The sequence below is a fragment of the Lagenorhynchus albirostris genome, chromosome 1, assembly GCF_949774975.1.
Source record: "Lagenorhynchus albirostris chromosome 1, mLagAlb1.1, whole genome shotgun sequence".
Classification (NCBI taxonomy): Eukaryota; Metazoa; Chordata; class Mammalia; order Artiodactyla; family Delphinidae; genus Lagenorhynchus; species Lagenorhynchus albirostris.
In genome coordinates, this window is record NC_083095.1 from 112,913,104 (window position 1) to 112,934,765 (window position 21,662).

Consider the following 21,662-nt stretch of genomic DNA (forward strand, 5'->3'; position numbering starts at 1 on the left):
GTCTCTTAAACCAGCAGTCAGAGAGTAGAGGGTATTTGCTGCTGAGGTGCTATAATGAGAAACAGAGGCTTTCTTGCTCTCTTCTGGTGGGAGATCAATTATCCTCCTAACAGGGTCCTGGATGCTTAACACAAAGTCAGTGCCAACAAAGGAGCAGTTAAGAGTGAGACTTCCCTACTGGGCTGGTAGCAGGGATTAAGCAGATAGTAATAAATAGAAGGTCAGAAACGCAGGTGGCAAGCCTGAGGTTCCTACACCAGAGGTGGGAATTCAGCTCAGGGACTGTGAAGGAAGCATCATGCTGAAGTAGAGAGGGCAGGACTTGGGGAGGCAACCTAGTAGGGCTGTATCACATCGTGCTTCTTCGTCTTCTCCCTCCCTTGCAAGTTAACATTTGGATACTCAGTTCACCTACTTTACTGGATTTGATAAGGAACTTAAAATTGTTTATTTATCTGAAAATACTTTAACTTAGTTTTGGTAATGATTTAGCAATAAATTGCTGACTGTTCAAATGTTCATTAGCTCTTTTAGCCCACAAGGATGCCTACTGTTATAGTCATACTAAATAGCTCTTTTACAAAATGGATTTGTTAACATACAGGCAAAAAATGTTTTACTCCCCATTGAACCCTAATAGGCAGTTTGGAATTGATACACTTGGAGTCCAAATCTGGGGCCTGGAGTCAAGGCTGTGTTGCTTGTTAGCTGCATATATTAAGGCAAGTTTCCTCAAAACTCTAAACCTCAGCTTCCTTTTCTGGAAAATAATAATACTAATTTCACACAATTATTATGGGAATGAAGTGAAATGAGGTAAATTTTAGAAAATTACATACACAGTGCTTGGCACACAGTAAGTAATAATTAAATATTATTACTAAGGCGTCTCATAATAGTCTAGTGTTTTAATCTTTTTCAAAATCCTCCTTCCCAAAACTTTAAATCTTACCCCCAAACTTCGTTACTGAAAAGAATGTGTGGCTGTATAATGAAAGGTAATACAACTGGAGGGTAAATAGGAGATTTTGAATTCAAGTGAAGAATCATGTGATGATATGTTGGTCTCCCCATCCCTCCTCAATCCCTTTGCCTCCCACATACCTCATACTGATGCTGATTTTGTCCTGATCTGGACTGCTCCCATTTTTTTAAAAAAAGAACTTTAGAGAGGAGAGTAGGTATGTGGATTTGTATGTGGCGGGTGTTAGGACTTGTGTCAGTTACCACTGGCAACATTCACTTTACATGCAACTGATAGCTTCATAGACCCCAGGACTAAGGACCAAGATATCCTTTTTTTTTTAAACGTAGATTTAATTTATTTACTTATTTTTGGCTGCGTTGGGTCTTTGTTGCTGCGCGCGGGCTTTCTCTAGTTGTGGCGAGCGGGGGCTACTCTTCATTGCGGTGCGCGGGCTTTTCATTGCGGTGGCTTCTCTTTATGGCGGAGCATGGGCTTTAGGTGCACGGGCTTCAGTAGTCATGGCTCGTGGGCTCCAGAGTGCAGGCTCAATAGTTGTGGTGCACGGGCTTAGTTGATCCACAGCACGTGGAATCTTCCCGGACCAGAGCTCGTATCCACCTCTCTTGCACTGGCAGGCGGATTCTTAACCACTATATCTCCAGGGAAGTCCCAAGATATCTTTTTGCTTTAGTTATCTTTCATAAAGCTCTGGTGGAAGCTATTGGGAAGGAGGATAACGTGGTGCCATTTACTAGCTGTGTAACTTTAGCTGTATCTTTTAATCTCTTTGAACCTCTTGTTTCTTCATCTGTAAAATGGACATATAATAATGTCTTCTTCAACAGGTTTCTGTGAGGATTAATTGGGATAGTTTAAGCTTCTGGAACATAACAGGTGTTCATTAAATGTTAGCTTCCTTCTCTACCCTGGCCACTTGTCTAAAGGAAGTACCCCACCTGATATCTGAGACTCAGTAACCTTAGCAAGGCAGCTGTGGCTTTGTAAGAGAGAGAGAGAGAGAGAGAGAGAGAGAAAGATGGAGACAGAGATAGAGAGAGAGAGAACCCAGTGACTAGGAAGGTGAGATTTCAATATTGGAAAATTGTCACTGGACCATAGAGGTATAAAGCATTCTCCATTTCCCCTCCAGTTTCTTCTTTAAAATATATGCTATATTTTTTCATCTCATCCTCCAACCTAGCAGGATTCCTAAGTTTCCTCCTACTTCTATCTATCTTAGTTTTCACAAGAGATACCACACTATGAATCTTCCGTCATTACTTCTTGCATCTTTTCAACAGCCTTCTTCGTTCTCATGACAACTAATATGTACTGGGCTTTGCTCTGTTTTAAATACTGTTCTAAGAACTTCACATGTGTTAACTCATCACAGATATCCCATGAGGAGGTACTATTTCTGTCACAATTTAATAAATGTACAAGTGAAGGCAGTACAGAAGTGACTTTCTCAAGCTCATACAACTATTGTAATATGTCTGAGAACTGGAATTCCAATGCAGGTAATTGGAATCCAGAGGCCGTGCTGAAAACCGATAACCGTTAGTGCCTCCTCATCAAATAGCACTTCTAAACCTAAGTTTCAAACCTTTCCACATTCTGTTTAGGTTTTGCCCATCCAGACCCATCTCCCTTTAGTCCCCATCTCTCTCCAAGGTGGGTGCTTCTCCATCTTTGGACACGACATGAATGTTTGGGATACTTGCCTTCTGCTTATACTGATTTTCTTTCTCTGGATCATTTAAGGCCCAGTTCAGCTAGTTCAGGCTTCTTTGTATCTTTATTGTTTATCTAGTAATTCATGGGCTTGTTGTTTCTCCATTCATTCATTTGTTCATATATTTATTCATTTGTCCAGCAAATATTATGAGTCGATTACATATCAAGTAACATAGATATTTAAAGTTAAACAGGACATAGCCTCTGCCCTTCAAATCACAGTCAGATTTGGAGATAGACATATAAATAAAATATTTCACATAAATAATTACTGTATTGTAAGTTACCATAACAAAGGTACATTCAAGGTATTGTGGGAGCACAGAGGAGGAAGTGCTGGGCTCTGAAGAGGTGCAACAAGATGATGCTGATCCCTGCTGGATCTAAGATACATAGATAAATATATAGAGATATTCATGAGTGAGGCATGTGGGGATAGAGGGAAGGGGAAAGGGATGGTGGCAGAAGGAACAGCATGGACATATTGGTGAGGCAACAATACGGTAATCAGGGAACTGTTACTACTTCAGTGCCTTGGGCAGATGTGCTTGGGGGAGTGACAGGAAATGAAACTGCTGAGAAAGGTAATGTCTTACGTAGAAGGAATTGTATCTTTTTTTTTTTTTTTTTTTTTTTTGCGGTACGCGGGCCTCTCACTGTTGTGGCCTCTCCTGTTGCGGAGCATAGGCTCCGGATGCACAGGCCCAGTGGCCATGGCTCACGGGCCCAGCCGCTCCGCGGCATGTGGGATCTTCCCGGACTGGGGCACGAACCCGTGTCCCCTGCATCGGCAGGCAGACTCTCAACCACTGCGCCACCAGGGAAGCCCTATATCTTTTAAATATATTAATTTTAGAGAGGAGGATTTGAGAGAAGGGCCAAATTAGAGCTAGGAAGACCATATAGGATACAACTGTAGTAGTCCAGATGAGAAATTGTGGAGTTCAGAACTAAGGCATCACTAGTGGGATAAGGAGAGATACATCAGGTATGGATATGGGATGGATCATATTGAATCTAGAATGATTCCTGGGTATATGTCTTGGGTAAATTAATAACTATGATGATATGATATTAGTTGAGACTAATTTGGTAAAATGACTAGGTGTTGTATGGAGTTTAATTTTAGACAACCAGGTGAAGACATTAATAAGTAGCTGAAATGTGGGTTAATTTGGAGGTAAGTATGCATCTGTGAAATCATCACCAAAATTTATGCTATGAACATATCCATCATTACCACAATCTATGCTGTAAACATATCTATCATCACCCAAAGTTTCCTCCTGCCTTTTCTTCTTTATAATTATTATTATTTTGTGATATGAACACAACATAAGATCTACCCTTTTAGCAAAATTTTAAGTATACAGTATTATTAACTAACAGCACTGCGATGTACAGTAGATCTCCAGGGCTTATTCATCTTGCATAACTGAAACATTGTACCTTTTGAACCAATTCTTCAATAACCACTTATTGAATGTTTATTATGTCTGCTGGGTTCAGGATGTTTAAAATTGGGCAAGTCATAGTCTTACCTTAAAGAGGACATAGTCCAGTGGATGGAGACAGAAATGAGATTATAATACAGAAGAATTTGAATTGCTCATGCACTGGATTGTGGGAGAGTGTGGCAAAGAGAGAGAAAAGCTCAGTGTGGGTGGTCAGTGAAGTCTTCACTGGACAAATGATTTTGAAGTTGAAACACAATTTTTACAGATAGGAAGAGCTAGACATGAATGATATTCTAGGTAGAGAGAATAGAAGAGTTACTGAGGTGTGAAATAGCGTAGAGCCTGTAGTGAATAACAAGCTGTTCTGTATGGTTGGAATACAGAGCAAGTGAGTTCGTCTGTGCAGCTATGCCGACATGTCCACGGGTTTGTGTTTTGAAGCAGGGCTTCAATGTAGATTGAATTTTCCTGTTCAAAAATTTTCCAACCGTTATAGTCTAGAACAATAGCTCTGAACTAGTAATGCAGGTCAAGAAGTCTAGACACAATTTCATGAAAACTTTAGAGGCATTGACAAAATTGCTGCGTTCATTTAAATAAAAAGCAGATATTTGTTTCCAGGTTTGAGAGACCCAGGATCTTAGATTGAGTGATTAGTGGAACAATTTATTTTATCAAAGTTGGTTTTAAAATAATTTATCTACCCTACTGCTACTTAACTTTCCTTTCTTTTTTTTTTAACATCTTTATTGGAGTATAATTGCTTTACAATGTTGTGTTAGTTTCTGCTGTACAACAAAGTGAATCAGCTCTATGTATACATATATCTCCATTACTTAACTTTCTAAAGTCTTTTTTTTCCCCACAAGGAGAGGTCACATAGGAATACAATAAATATTTTTTTAATTTAATTCAGGAATTAATTTCTTGCAATTTTTATTAGTAGAAAACATGGCATATAATTCTGAATGAATACCAAATTGTTTCAGACAAGCAGAACTAGACTCTAACAGCTTATGAAACCTGGAAGACATGGGTTTAGAGTCTGTCTGTTTCTCTCCTCCATCTTTTTTGCGTCCCTTTCTTATTGCAGTGCCCTATCTCTTATGAAGCTTGGCTCCTGGCCAGATAATGTATTCCTCAAGTCCCTGCAGGACCCTAGTAAAGTGAAATTGGCAGATTTCCAAGTGGAGGGAGCTGATAGAGAGACATCAGGCTCCTAAAACAATGTGCAGTTTGTGATGTATTCTTTAAAGAATTAAATAGATTATTTATCTACCCAAATCCATAGTTTGATAGCAACAAAGGCTTTTGGTCATTGCTGTTATTCTGTGATATATTTCAGTGATAAAATAGTAAGTTCAGTTCAACAAAATTGTGTGTGAATACCTACCACATACAAGGCACAGTGCTGGTAAAGCAGCAAAATTAATGTAAACTGTCTTTCTCTTCTTCACGTAATTCAAAAAACTAGCTATCACAAATATGATTTACTTGTGTGGTCATTTGCATTATAAAATACCAAATCATAGGATGAATTATATTCAACCAGTGTTTGATTATCTTTAGACACGTTTCATTTGTGGTACAATTTTGTTTATGTGATTTGGTGTTCTATCTTCAGTCATGGTCCTAACCCTGGGGTTGGGTTTCCTGCCACCTGCCACAAGGCTGCACTGGTTGCCTAAGGTGGCTTTGCTTTCTCAAGCCACATCCTCTCAGAACTGAGATGTGTTATCCTTATTTTCAAATATATTTTCCTATTGTGTTGTTATTGTTACTACAATGCCTAAATTTGATATAACTATTTTTTTTTCAATTCATGATACTCCATTGACAAATTTGATGCCTATACAAGATGTATTTTCTCTTGGTATTTATGTCATCATATGAAATGTTTTCTTACTTGAATTACTTTAGTCATCATTTAAGAAATTATCAATCATTGAATACCTAGAATAACAAGATTATCTGAATAAAAAAAATCTTACCTACATGGGTAATATTAATTTGATGAATTTTACATGTTTGAGGTGGGGGGAATACACTTAAACTGAAATGCTTATGTTTGTAGAAGTAAATGTAATTGTAAGAAAAGATATAAAGTGGAAACGATAAGACCATGCAGGTAATATAGCTTTTTAAATTGCCTGTCACCTTACACAACATTTTCTAAATAATTATTATTACCTTTACTAGTATTTTAATTGTGTCCACCCATAAGTGATTTAGGAAAAGAAAATTATAATTTAAACATAGTTATTGGTTCTGATTTGCTTTAACTAATTGTTTTAAAAGTAACTGTGTTGAAATTCAGATATTTCCCTGTCCCCTCTGCAATTTTTCACACATTGTGTATCTTGAATAGCTTTGAAAAATGTTGGAAATGGGGTAAATCTAGGATTGAATTCTGATATTCATTTTAACGTTCCTTTCTTTTAGGTACTGCATGAAGTTATGTGGAAATGAAAGCGATTCACGAAACCCCTCCTCCAAGAGTGAATGAATGTCTATCATAAAAGGAGCTTGGCTTCTGGTTTTCCCAGGACACTGACATTGTGGCAGAGACACAGCGGCTCTTCCTGCTATTTTCAGTGATTCACAGAACATCTGAACAGTGATGCTGGCCTTGGATTTACAGATTTCCATCCTGATACCTTATTTACTTCTTTGGGGCAGAAAAGCTTGCACTAATTGCTCTCCATGGTGGCTAATCTTTTCAAGAGCCTGATTTTACCTTACATCCATAAGCTTTGCAAAGGAATGTTTGCAAAGAAATTGGGAAATACAACCAAAAAAAAAGAGAATCGTCAGCTGAAAAAGGATCAAGACATTCTTATTGCTGGCCAGACCAAACCCCCTAAATTTTCTAATACCTTGAAAAGCACTGTAAAGAAGATTGCAAAGTGTTCATCCGCTCGCAACTTATCCACTAAAGAAGACAAGGCTAACAAAGAATTTTCCCTCTCCCCAACGTTCAGTTACCGAGTAGCTATTGCCAATGGCCTCCAGAAAAATATTCATATAACCAGTGGTGAGAATGAGGATATCCTTCAGGAGTTATCTTCCATCGAGAGTTCCTACTCAGAATCACTCAGTGAACTAAGGAGCAGTACAGAAAACCAGGCACAGTCAACACACACGATGCCAGTTAGACGCAACAGGAAGAGTTCAAGCAGCCTGGCACCCTCAGAAGGGAGCTCCGATGGGGAACGCACTCTGCATAGCTTAAAACTAGGAGCTTTACGCAAACTGAGGAAATGGAAAAAGAGTCAAGAGTGTGTCTCCTCAGATTCAGAGTTGAGCACAGTGAAGAAAACCTGGGGAATCAGAAGCAAATCTTTGGACAGAACTGCCCGAAACCCAAAGACCAGTGCCCTGGAGGCCGGATTCAGTTCCTCTGGCTGCATTAGCCAAACACAGGATGTCATGGAAATGATCTTTAAGGAACTTCAGGGAATAAGTCAGATTGAAACAGAACTTTCTGAACTCCGAGGGCATGTCAATGCCCTCAAGCATTCTATCGATGAGATCTCCAGCAGCGTGGAGGTTGTACAAAGTGAAATTGAGCAGCTCCGTACAGGGTTTGTCCAGTCTCGGAGGGAAACCAGAGACATCCATGATTATATTAAACATTTAGGTCACATGGGTAGCAAGGCAAGCCTGAGATTCTTAAATGTGCCCGAAGAAAGATTTGAATACATTGAAAGTGTAGTGTACCAAATTCTCATAGATAAAATGGGTTTTTCAGATGCACCAAATTCTATTAAAGTTGAATTTGCTCAGAGGATAGGACACCAAAGGGATTGCCCCAATGCAAAGCCTCGACCCATCCTTGTGTATTTTGAAACCCCTCAGCAAAGGGATTCCGTCTTAAAAAAATCATATAAACTCAAAGGAACAGGCATCGGAATCTCGACAGATATTCTTACTCATGACATCAAAGAAAGAAAAGAGAGAGGGATACCGTCCTCCCAGACATATGAGAGCATGGATATAAAGCTGTCTACTCCAGAGCCCAAAATCAAGAAGAACAGTTGGCAGTCACCTGATGACAGTGATAGAGAGCTGGAATCTGACCTCAATAGAAACAGTTATGCTGTGCTTTCCAAGTCAGAGTTTCCAACAAAAGGAAGTGCTTCCAAGTCAAGTTCAAAATCACACAATGCTAGAGCCAAGAATAAAACTTCTAGTAGCAGCAGAATTGCAAATAAATCAGAATATGATACAATTTCCTTGTATTTGCCAGAATCGGATAACTTGGCAAAGCAAACCACAACCTATTATGCAGATGCAACACCTCTCTGGCACTCACAGAGTGATTTTTTCACCACTAAACTTAGTCGTTCTGAGTCAGACTTTTCCAGATTGTGTCAATCTTATTCGGAGGATTTTTCAGAGAATCAGTTTTTCACTAGAACTAATGGAAGCTCCCTCCTGTCGTCTTCAGACCGGGAACTTTGGCAGAGGAAACAGGACGGCACGCCTACCTTGTATGACAGCCCTCAGGATCAGTGTTTGAATGGGGCTTCTCAGGGTGTCCAAGTACAGAGTGAAATTGAGAACGCAGAAACTGTGGACAGTGGAGTGAGTAATAGCATGGTGTGTGCATCTGGAGACCAGAGTCACTACAGTGATTCTCAGCTCTCTTTACATGAAGATCTTTCTCCATGGAAGGAATGGAATCAAGTAGAGCAAGGAGCTGATTTAGGTTTAGATTCATCCACCCAGGAAGTTTTTGACTATGACACAAACAGTCTATCTGATCAACAACTAGATGTTTACCATAAAGACCTAGAAGACTTGGGAAAGTGCCACAGTGTCCTTCACGATGACTCTGAGAGCTATGATTTAACCCAAGATGACAGCTCATCTCCATGCCCTGGGTTGGATAATGAACCACAAGGACAGTGGGTTGGCCAATATAATTCTTATCAGGAAGCTAATTCTAATGAGCTGTACCAAAACCAAAGCCAGTTGTCCATGATGTATCGAAGTCAAAGTGAATTGCAAAGTGATGATTCAGAGGATGCCCCACCCAAATCTTGGCATAGTCGATTAAGCATTGACCTTACTGATAAGGCTTTCAGCTTCCCAAAATTTGGATCCACACTACAGAGGGCTAAATCAGCCTTGGAAGTGGTATGGAACAAAAGCACACAGAGTCTCAGTGGGTATGAGGACAGCGGCTCTTCCTTAATTGGGAGATTTCGAACATTATCCCAGTCAACTGCAAATGAGTCAAGTACCACGCTTGACTCTGATGTCTACACAGAGCCTTATTACTACAAAGCAGAGCGTGAGGAGGACTATAGTGAACCAGCGGCTGATAATGAAACAGATTATGTTGAGGTGATGGAACAAGTCCTTGCTAAGCTAGAAAACAGGACTAGTATTACTGAATCAGATGAACAAATTCAGGAATATGATCACCCTTCATATGAAACACCTTATGAAACCCCACAAGATGAGGGTTACGATGGGCAGGAAGATGATGTGGCTAGTGAAGGGGGATTGGAACCCTTAAAGGAAACATCAGCTGAAATGAAAATAAAAGAAGATGAAAACCAAAACATCCCTGAAAAGCCCCTGGAAATCATAAAGCCAAAGAAGATTCGTCCCTCCTTCAAAGCAGCAGCTTGGAAAGCCTACAAGAAGCAAATGGCAGAATTGGAAGAGAAGATCCTGGCTGGAGGTATTTATGTTTAAATGCTACATTATGAGCTCATTGTGTTTTACCATTGGGTGGTGTTCTTTAGAGCATGTTCTATGTTTACTCTTGGGGGAAGGAATTTACTTTCAAGGAATTTGCATGTTTATTCTGAGAAGGATTTTATTTTACTCAACTCCCCCAACAAGTTGGGCTTGATGATTTAAAATCAAAGTGTTTTCAAATAGGTCATAAGCCCTATACTCTGTGGCTCAACATTTCTGTGCTAGGATTAAGCAAAAACCCCATTTCATATTCCCAACTTTATTGCATCAGTTATCAAAGGAAGGATGAGTGAAATCAAAGAGCAGCCTGGGGTCTACTTTTTGGTCCTGTTAGGTTTTACAGGGATTGGGAGAAAGATAAAATTAATCTTAAAGCATTAGGAAAGATGGACTCCCAGATTTCCCACTCCTTTTCCCATCAAATCTATACTTTGGAGCCTGCCAGCAGGAAGAGCTAGTTCTGCACAGCCAACCCCAGCCCATACCATGGAGGACCACAACCTCCCTCATTACCTACCGATGCAGCGGAGGGAGGGTACTAGAGCCAAAACCCTCAGGCTGTACCTGAGTGGTCACAAGTCACTCTTTTGGAGGATAAAGGAGATAGAGTTGAGTAGCTTCCTCCTAAAGAGTGGAGTAGAAGTCTCTTGCCCATTATGGAAATGAAAGCAGTACCTTACCTAATAGTTTTACTTGACCTCCTGGGGGAACAATTTTGGATCATATACTTTGGAAAAGTAGCTGCATGTAAATAAAATTTTTTTGACTTTTTATTTATCAACAAAACTTCATCTGCACTTACCTCAGTCCCTTACCATTTATGTTATTTGCATGCTTATCTCTTTATATCTTTGGGATAGTTTGATATAATCTCAGTTTTAATGAATTACATATTGTTAATGTTTTCCTTGATTATGGCATTGTCGTCTTTAAAATACTTGCTGTACATAATACTCCATAAAGGTATATATTTATATGATCAAGTGTTAATTGCTATTATGAAATAATATAATAATTTCTTCAGCTGGTAGCTGATTATGGCTTCTTTTTCTTAAGCAAAATTGTGATCAGATACTACTCCAAACTGGCCATTTTCTGGTTGACATGGATGGATCATTGAATAATCAGATACCTTTATGGTTAAACTGTTTCAGGCCCTAAAACAAGTGAAATAACTATTAGGGTTCTCTGCTCTAAAATTCTGTCCATATAAAACAACATATCTTATGGAATTTGTTTAAGGAACAATATAAGTCAAGGGCATCTTGGGTACATTAGCTGTGTTTTTTGGTGGTTATTTTTTTCAGGGAAAAGTTCTCAACTATCTTTAAAATTGATTTGAAAAGGCCAAGTAGTCAAAATTTTTATGTAAATGTAATTCATATTGGAATAATGTCTCTTATTTCAGAGTGACTTTTAATATTAGATATTCTTATTACTGAAACTCAGTTCATTGTTTCTTGAAATACAGGTCAGCTTTTTGACAGTGTATTTTACTTACTATGGATTCAGAGAGGTCTACTTTAAAGGCATATTAAGAATAAGCAGTGTGTGTGTATATGTTTGTGTATCTGTTTGTTGTGATGCAATACGTGAACGTTTTAATGCTAACTGCTTAAGGTATCTGAAATGTTAGGCAATATTATAAATACAATGAAACTATACGTTTCAGAAAAAAGTGGATCTTCATTATCTTAAAAAATACCCCAAATTAGCAAACTTCTGCGAGGTAGATTGTTACTGATAATGACCATTTACATAGCTAACAATCCTAGTCATTCAATGGCATTTATCCTCAGAAGACATAAATACACTTGGTTATCCATACACCACCCACTTCAGAATCCTAAGAAGGTAAAACAATCGGTATCACATACCTGACACACCAGGCCTGACAACAGAGGACTCAGACCCCTCTAAATCTTGGAGCTTGGCTTGTTATCCTATGAGCCAGCTTTGAATGGAATCTGTTGGATATCATTTATCCTAAAGGAAATCATACACCCGTCTTTAAGATGCTCTCTGGTTGCTTGAAAGGCGCCAGATTGACTACGCAGGAGGTTGCGGTAGCCTAGATTTTAAAGGCCATCTCTTCTCCCTTTGGCAGCAGTCAGGCAGTTGTCCCCCTCCTGCGCTGCCAATATGCTTCATGAGGAAGGGCAGCCAAAGAAGGGCATTTTTCAGGCCCCTTCCCGGCTCAGAGCATCCCAATGAGTTGCCGGTCGTCGTGATGGGTTTCATGTCCATAGCCATCTGCTTTACTGGGCTTTGGGTAGATGCCAACAGATTTTTCTCTCCATGACCACTCAGTCACCATTAGGTAGCAGTGCTGCCTTTTCTCCATTACTAACCTGGCAAGATTGGACCTTAGAGCTCTTGCTGTAAACGATGTGGAATGCGGTTCTCCTGTCATTGCTTGATGGAAATGTTAGCTCATAAATTTGAATCATTTATTTCAACTTTTGTCTTCAGGGTCCTGGTAAAGAGGGATTTTTTTTAATATCATTCCTTATTTTTTATTAATTAATTAATTTTTGCTGTGTTGCGTCTTCGTTTCTGTGCGAGGGCTTTCTCTAGTTGTGGCAAGCGGGGGCCACTCTTCATCGCGGTGCGCGGGCCTCTCACTATCGCGGCCTTTCTTGTTGAGGAGCGCAGGCTCAGTAGTTGTGGCTCACGGGCCTAGCTGCTCCGCGGCATGTGGGATCCTCCCAGACCAGGGCTCGAACCCGTGTCCCCTGCATTAGCAGGCAGACTCTCAACCACTGCGCCACCAGGGAAGCCCCAAGAGGGATTTTTTTAAAGACCCCAGTGTACATGGATGTTTGGTACCAGTATTTCTGAGAATCTTCACCTTGAACAGCAGGCCAGTGGGGAAAGAGATTTTAGACTGTGTGTAGCCAGAACCCCCATGAGGCCATATTCTTTTGTTGCTGGAGCCTGCTTGTGTAGCTGGCCTGAAACCCACACCATGGTGATGAACATCTGATCCCCTACCTCTAGCCCTTCACCACCCATCAACTGGAATTAACTATTACCTCCTCAGAATTTCCCTGTATCTATCTCTTATGGCTCTGGCTTCCACCTTATATAATGACAATTTATGTGCGTTCCTCATGTTCTCTTCTAAACTGTAATCTGAAGGCCAGAGGTCTTGTCTTTTCATCCCTTCATTTGCACTGTGCCTAGACCAGTGCTTTATACAGAGATGGCACTGAATTAATACCTTGGATGAATGCCTGAATCAAGGGAAGCAGGATACTAAACAAAAAGCACAAGCTTTGGAGTCAAACCCAAATCCAAACTGTGACCTTTAATTGCTAAGACTATGACTTTATCTCCTGAGAGTTCAGAAGTATGATTAGAGATAAAAACTTACTATTGAGCGCTACTATATCCCAGGCACATTCCAGGCAGTTTATCTGCTTTTTATCCCTTTGCTCCCTACAGCATCACTATGAATTTGATTCCATTATTATCTCATTTTACAGGTGAGGAAACTGAGATGCTGAAAACTTCCATAACTTGTTCAGTGTCATACAGTTAGTAAGGGGGTGAATCCAGAATTAAATAGATGGCTAATTTGTTTATTTAGAGCAGCTATATGCTTACTCACCTCAAAGGTTGTTTTGTTCATGTTTGAAGGTGGAGAAACATGAAAATGGAGGTGGCATTAGCCGTGAGCCTTATTCCAACTAAAGGATTTTCATGAGAAAACAGGACTAATAGGAAAGGCACTAGGGTTTTGTTATGGAATAGTTCATTCCCAGTTTTTCTACTTCAAATCCATGGTTCATCTTATAAATCAAGGCTTGTAGAGCCCAATAAATAGCGTACAACAACTGCTTGAAGGATGAAGTTCTGAAGTCTGAGTACACTTTACCTGACTCTAAAGTCAGTTTGCAGTAAATTTTTCTAGCAGAGAACAAAAATTTTGTTTTGTTTTGAAATGCCATTTCCAGGCTGTCTGTAGGTTCTGCAAGAGGCTGCTCCTAGACAGATTATAAAGTCCATGAGTGAATTTCTCTTTCTGTTGCTACTGTCATGCCAGAGCCTGCCCCAGTATCTGGCAAATTTATCTAGTCCACACATATTTACTTATCTCATCTAGTCTAAATGCTGGACTCCTTTCTAAGTTGCTTGGCTATCTAGTTCCATACAAAGTGGAGAACTCTTAGAATTCAAATAAACTTTAGTTTTCTTTCTTTCCATCAAAAAGACAATTTTACTAGATATATTTTAATATAGCGCAATAGGGAAAATGTGATGGAGAGTGCAAGCAGGACTTTTCACTCCTTTGGCTCCGTTAATCACATCTTTCTTTTTATGAGGGTGTAACTTATACATCTCTAAAAACTTAGTTGAATTTACTTAAATTCCAGGTTTAATGTTGAAGAATAAATAGTTCAACTAAGTTTTGGAGGTTTGTTGGCCCAAGTTTGTCTATCACGAGGTGCTTCTTAAATGTTTGATTGCCTCTGGGCCTCCCCTGCGGAGAGTCTAGGTCAGGAGCGATGGGGTCTGCCTTTTTAACATGCTGCCTGACGCAGGTGAGCATCATAGCACAATTTAAGAGTGCTGCTAAGCACTGTGCAGCAAATGTTATACCTTCCCATGTAGTGTCGTTTCATCTCTTCTTTTCAAATTAGAACAGATAGAATCAGTCTAAGAAAACGGGTGAATAATTTTCTTAAAATGAAGAATGATTTTCTAATTCTCCAGAGCAGTAGGTTATTACACTTATAAAAAGGTTTTGGTAATTTATACACATTAAAATATAGAGAACAATATATGTATTCCTTGAAATTGAAACATCCTTCTTCAAGGCAAGTATAGCAGTACTGGTAATAGCAGAAGGCAACCCATTTGTAAAATGTTCTATTAAAACACTGTGCATAGCAATACACTTTTGGTTTAGTATTGTTTGCTTCTAAATACTCTAGAATTACCTGTGATATAAAGTGATTGTCTTGCTGTTTGAAATAGATTATGATCTAGAAAGGAGACCTGTGAAGAGTGAAGTGGCCAAGGGCCCTTACAGGCATTAGACAGAGCTGGCATCTCTACTTCTTGCTAGACAGAAAGCCCAAAATACCCAAGGGAGTAATTCTTCTAGGAGACAGGACTGGGACTCAGAATACAAATGTGTTTATAAATCAGTTGTGTGGGGAGAGAGGTCATGGTGGTATGTTCCAAGAGGACCCAGAGATCTTAGAGTATATGCTAGTGTGAGATGGAGCTAAGAGATAGGGATAGAACCAACATATATTTAACACCTTCCTATCCTATTCACCTCTAGAAATTTTAAGTACATATTTAATCCTTGTTGGGTAGTATTAGTCCCACTTTGTAAATGAGATGACTGAGTCTTAATGAGGCAAAAGCAGGTCAAAGTCTATACAGCTAATAAGAGTATTGATGGAAATTGATGTACGTATGATAGAATTCAGCATCTGATGCTCTTTCCATGACATCCCATTGCAGGTGTGGGCAAGTCTTGTCATGAAAGGACATAGCTTTTATATATATATATATATATATATATATATATATATATATATATATACACACACACACACACATATATACACACACACACATATATATATATATATATATATTTTTTTTTTTTTTTTTGCTGTACGTGGGCCTCTCACTGCTGTGGCCTCTCCCGTTGCGGAGCACAGGCTCCAGACGCGCAGGCTCAGCGGCCATGGCTCACGGGCCCAGCCGCTCCGTGGCATGTGGGATCCTCCCGGACCGGGGCACGAACCCGTGTCCCCTACATCGGCAGGCGGACTCTCAACCACTGCGCCACCAGGGGAGCCCAAGTTGTGCTTTTCAGGTCAGCCAGTTTTGTGTTAGCTTCTGGAGTATTGATCTCTGTTAACATAAAGTGAGTGATAATAGTTTGGGATGATATATTATCACATTTTTAAGAAGTTTACAAAATCTGGAAGGGTGACACTTGTCACATTAAAAGACTTTATTAAGAGTGAGGAAGTGCCGATAATAGTAGTTTTTGAGAAATGAAAGCATTTTACAGGAGGTAGGGAAGAAATTCACAAGGATACACGAAAGCTGGCTATTAACAGGAATAATGAAAATGCAGGGTTCAAAGATTTTGTTTACTATAATTATTAATGGCTCCTAGCTACATACCTGGAACACTTGTCTTTGTAGGGAAACTAAAAACACATTTTTCAAGGGAAATATTAACTGACGATGAAAGATGGTGATTTCCAGATTGTAATAAGAGTATCACTTCAAAGCCTGCAGTGCGATTTACAAATTCCAGAGATTCAAGAAAAGGTATTATGTCAAAATCTCAGATGGATAGGTTTATGTTTGTTTGTTTTGGCTAATGTCATTGTTCATACACTTTCTGCAGGTTCAAATAGATATGTTCTATAGAAATTGTGAATCATGTGAGAATTTTCTATGTGGTGTGGAATAAAATAAAGAAACTCTGTAGTCTGGTGTAAGACACAGCAAAGTATAGCCTAATCAATTGTTATCGATTAGATGAGAATTGGAGGAGCTGGGACCTGAAATAGATCTACCCACGGGGGTGATTCAGACTCTGAGATAAATCCAAGGAGGAAGTGAGGAGAGAAAGTTCAGTGCAGCAGAAGAAAATCTGCTGCTTGGGAAGTATACCTCAGGCTACAGATGGCTACCGAGGCATCCAGAGTCTAACTCTACTTATCAGTTGGGGAGGTACAGAACAGCCAGAAACAGAGAACTGGGGACATGAGGTGGGCAACAATTTTCTCCAGGAAGTCTTTTGTTTTTTATTGGACCTTGGTTACCTGGTTAGGGACCAGGAAAGGATCTGAACATCCCAGAATGGGAATTATTAAGAGGAAAGCAGGGCTTCCCTGGTGGCGCAGTTGTTGAGAGTCTGCCTGCCAATGCAGGCGACGCGGGTTCGTGCCCCGGTCCGGGAGGATCCCACATGCCGTGGAGTGGCTGGGCCCGTGAGCCATGGCCGCTGAGCCTGTGAGTCCGGAGCCTGTGCTCCACAACAGGAGAGGCCACAGCAGTGAGAGGCCTGCGTACGCAAAAAAAAAAAAAAGAGGAAAGCAAATCCCAGCGGGATTGATATACTAAATACATCATCCAGAGAGCGACCTAGCGACCTAGTTGCCTGAACTTAGGTCCATGATCAGGAATGAGTCTCTAATATAGGTTAAAAAAAAAAAGTTTGATTGTTCCACTGGCATCCAAGGACTGAGCCCAATTTGCAGGCAGAATGACTTGATGCTGAGCCTCAGATTGCCGGGATACCCTGACCGCAAACAGAACTGTTCCACATGATAAGGTATTAGCTTAGGTTGCCTCCATAGACTACAAGACCAGAAGGAACGAAATGCATTAATGGACTTCTTCACCATGGTTTATTTCAACCTATGGTGTGCATTCTGTTCTTCTTCATTTTAAAAGGAAAGAATGTTATGGAATCTTGTCAACCACCTCTTTCATCAAACTTGGTTCCTGCTGGGTCTCAGCTACTTCCAAAAATAAAAGAAACCCTTAGAGGATAAAAATGACTAACATTCAGCAGATTCCAGCGACTGTGATATGACTCTGTAGGCAGTCCCCAAAGATCCCAAAGATACTTTGAGCAATGTCACTGTATTTAGAATAAACGTATCTCTCTCTACTCCCCCCAATCATCTTCACTGCCTCCAACTTATCCCTTACTTCTTCTCCAGTTCAACCATGATTACTACTTTAAAAAGGATAGTACTCATTTCAAAGTATGAAACGATGTGTGTGTGGCTAGTTTTAAATGTAGCCCTGGCACACACAAACACACACATTAATTTTCTTAGGAACCCCATAAGGTAGGTAGCTTAATAATAGGTGACACTTATTGAGTGCTTCGTTATGTGCCAGGCACTGTTCTAAATATTTTATACTATATTAAGTTGTATAATCCTCACAATAATCCTATGAGCTAGGTACTATTATCATCTCCATTTTATAGATGAGAAACAGAGACACTGTAATTCTTCTAAGAGGAGAAAAAAAAAAACTAAGTAGCAGAACCAGGATTTAGAATTAGGCATTTATTTTCCAGATTCTGTGTGCTTACTCACTGCTGCCTAGTTTGGGATTTTAGAAATTAAGTATTGCTATTCAGCTTTATAAGATGGAAACCTGAGGTGGCAAAACGTTGATTTACCCGACAGCACGGATTTGTAAGCAGAGCTACAGTTACAAGCTGTTCTCCCAAATCATAAGCCAGTACTCGAGCTATCAGACCAGTCTTCCATTTTACATGATATTATTACAGGCAACGTGATTATCCAGGTACCATTTCTGTGAAATTTGTGATAAAAGAAATTGTTGGCTGCATGTAATAGTGGCAACAAGAAATGAGACTGAATATGATATTATTTCCCAGAAATGTAGGATAAGCTTCCCCTTTCTTTAACACATTCTCTGATGCTTAATGATGTCTTGTGGAAAGCCCATGGCTTTCGTATTCTATTTTGTTCTTTAGTGATTACAGTTGAAGACACACACACACTCACGTGGGCATGAACAGAAACAGAGTGTGTGAATTCACTCAGTGTTAACAGGGTGGTGTTTTACTATGTGAGGAAAATCAGTAGGAAAATTCCCAAGTTGATCAACATTCCCTTTGCATTTTCTAAACACATAAAGCAATTTTCATGTTTTTTAGAATTAACTATCACATGTATTTAATTCTCATAAAACACCAGTGAGAGAGCCAACCTCTTCAAGTCTCTGTTACCTTAAGGTAATTACTAGTAGTTCTGTAGGTTGTAAAACTGGCAAGCGATGGGGCCAGATATCAACTCCAGGACTTTTGAATCCTACTCTGGTGCTCTGTGCACAACAGCATGCTCTTAGCTACTTGTGTACATTTATGCTTCTTCCTTCTGGACTTTCGAACACCTGGTCTGTAACACAAACTTCTGGGGCTATGTCAAGGGTATTTCTCTGCTGATTCTTAAAGTTAGTGGTTCTCAGGTTTTAGAATGCATAAGGATCACTTGGGAGCACTTGGACTAAAATATAAATTCCTTGATCAAATCTTTAGTTAATTTCAATGCAGTATGATTCATGGATCACATTAAGAAATGCTTAACAATTAATAGTTAATAATAGATACTAAGTGCTTTTTTCCTTTCACTCTTTCTTGAATAATTTCATACGCTCCACTGGCTTGTTATCATTTTTTTGCGTTGATGGTCCCAAATCAATGTCTTTGAGCTAACTCTCCCTTCCCCAAATGTATATTATACATTTATTCTTTCAGTCATTAATTCACCGACTAGTTCACTTATTCCTCACTGCGTATATAATTGCCTGGCTGGGCATCTGGGATACAGTACTGACAAATCTTATTTGGTCTTCGTCTTTGTTAAGTGGTTGTGATGAATTTAAATTTCAAAAATACACAAATCCATCATTTTGAACTTGGCTAACTGCTGGAGAAGTAAGTACAAAGTGTTAAGAGGGCATATTATCATTTGAAGTTTAGAGAAGACTCCCCTGAGGAAATGACATTTGATCTGAAGTCTGAAGAATGAATACCTTGAAGTAGGCTAAGGGAAAGAAAAAAAACATTCCAGGCAGAGGAAGTGAATTGGACCAGGATCTTAAGGCAGAAAGTGGTATGATGTATTTGAGAAACTTAAAGAAAGCCTGGTGTGGCTGGAGTTCATCAGGCAAGGCAGAGAATGGTATGAAACCAATCTGGTGCAATATCCAGAGGCCAGATTTTTCTGAGTCTTGTGGAGCAGTTGGGACTTTTTTCCCCTGATTACCATGGAAAGCCATCGAAAGGGATCGGCCGTAATGAATTGTAGGACTTCATTCAAATGGCGTATTCTGTAGGTCTCAAACTCATCATGCCTAGCATCCAACTCTTTTCTTCTTCTGTCTCCTAATCCGGTTTCTCCTCCTGGATTTCCTATATCAGTAAATAGCACCACATCTCCCTGTTTGCTCAGGTCAGGAAGTCATCCTTCTTGGACACTTCCTTGTCACACTTTATGGACATTTGTCTCATTTTGGGCTGCCAACCATCTGAATTCCTTTCTTATTGATGTTCCTGAGTGTGTGAGCCCTTGGAGGGAAGTAGTGCCCTGTGTCCTGCTGCAGACGCTGCAGGTGGCTGGAAGTTCCTTCTCCCTTCCCCTGGCAGCCCTGGCTTGAGCACAGGACTTAAGACTTGGCTCACTGGAAGCTTCTGCCAAAGGTTTCGAATTTGAATTCAGTCATTTAACAAGCTCTGAACATTTTACCTTCTAATTGTCTCTCAACCACGGCACATTCTCTCTATCTCCTTGTGTCTCCCCTAATTCTAGCAACCATCATCTCTTGCCTGGACTATTGCTAGAATTTCCTAACTAGTCTTCCTGTCTCTTTACTCTGGTTCTCCCTGTTGCCCTCACAATCTGTCACCTCTGTGTATCCAGAGATACATACAAACCTGCAAATCTATTTAAAAAAAAACATCTTTGCAGTACTTTTAGGACAAGGTCCAGACAAACAGTGAGCTCATTGTGCTGAAAGTGCCTGTTTGCTTGCCACCCCCCTCATAGGTGGTGAGCTCCTGGGCTTCAGAGGCTGTGCTGTGTGCCCTGGCATCTGTCACAGTATCTATCAGTGACCAGCAATGAGGGGGCCTAACAGTGGTTAAAAGCATGGGCTCTGGAGTCAGCCTACAAGTTGTTCAATCTTAGGCAAGTTGTTTAATTTCTCTGTGGCTGAGTTTCCTCACTGACAAAATGTAAATAATAATAGTATCTCCATGTGATAAAAATAAAATTAAAGGGACTTCCCTGGTGGTGCAGTGGTTAAGAATCCCCCTGCCAATGCAGGGGACACGGGTTCAATCCCTGGTCCAGGAAGATGCCACATGCCACAGAGCAACTAAGCCCGTGCACCACAACTACTGAGCCTGCACTCTAGAGCCCACGAGCCACAACTACTGAGCCTGTGAGCCACAACTACTGAAGCCTGCATGCCTAGAGCCCATGCTCCACAATAAGAGAAGCTACCACAATGAGAAGCCTGTGTACCACAATGAAGAGTAGCCCCCGCTCACTGCAACTAGAGAAAGCCCGCACGCAGCAAGAAGACCCAACGCAGCCAAAAAAAAAAAAAGAAAAGATATCATTACCTCATTACCTGATTCCACAGTTGGTCACCTATTTAAAAAAATTAATAAATAAAAATTAAACTAAATTTAAAAGAAAAGATAGGTTTTCCACCAAACCAGTAAGTAATCAGTAGGGAGCCAACCTACCTAAAAATCGTAAAGACTTCTTCCTTTGATCTTAAACTATTTCTGAGAAATTCGAGCCAGAAGTCCAATGCTACAATTACTTTCCCATATGTTTCTTAACTGAACTAAACCATCTAGAACTTTGGGAAGTGACTAGTTATGTGATTATTTTTGTGGTTTGAATGCTTGGAAGACTGGGCGTAGGCAGCTTGGCACAAGGCGCTGGACACAGTATTAATAACTATAGTTATCGATGTTTCCATGGAACGCAAAAACAAGCAACTGCCTGAACTCTAACTTGTTAACTGCTTTGCCTCAGGGCAGTTTCAACAAAGAGAACCAAGTAAGTCCAACAGCATTTATTGAGTGCTAGAAATGTGATGAGCTCAGAATTAGGGCCATGGGAAGGGAGAAAACCTAAGACGCAAAGATCTGGATTCTCTCCTTGATAGGGTTACCGTCGAATTCAGGTCAAATCAAAACTATTTCTTTTGGGGTTAGCAGATGCAAGCTAGTA

At 40.0% G+C, this 21,662-nt stretch overlaps 1 protein-coding gene across 2 annotated transcripts in view; it reads left to right on the forward strand.

Annotated features, from left to right (window-relative positions):
- Nucleotides 1-6,861: 6,861 nt before the first annotated feature.
- Nucleotides 6,862-21,662, forward strand: part of UNC13C (unc-13 homolog C) — a 598,728-nt gene continuing 583,927 nt past the window's right edge. Inside the window, exon 1 of one of the 2 annotated variants that reach the window (XM_060169334.1) lies at nt 6,862-9,856. In XM_060169334.1, the coding sequence (XP_060025317.1) occupies nt 6,865-9,856 (2,992 nt within the window). In that variant the 5' untranslated portion in view covers nt 6,862-6,864. The remainder of the gene's footprint in view (nt 9,857-21,662) is intronic. The other variant, XM_060169325.1, reaches the window with a different exon arrangement.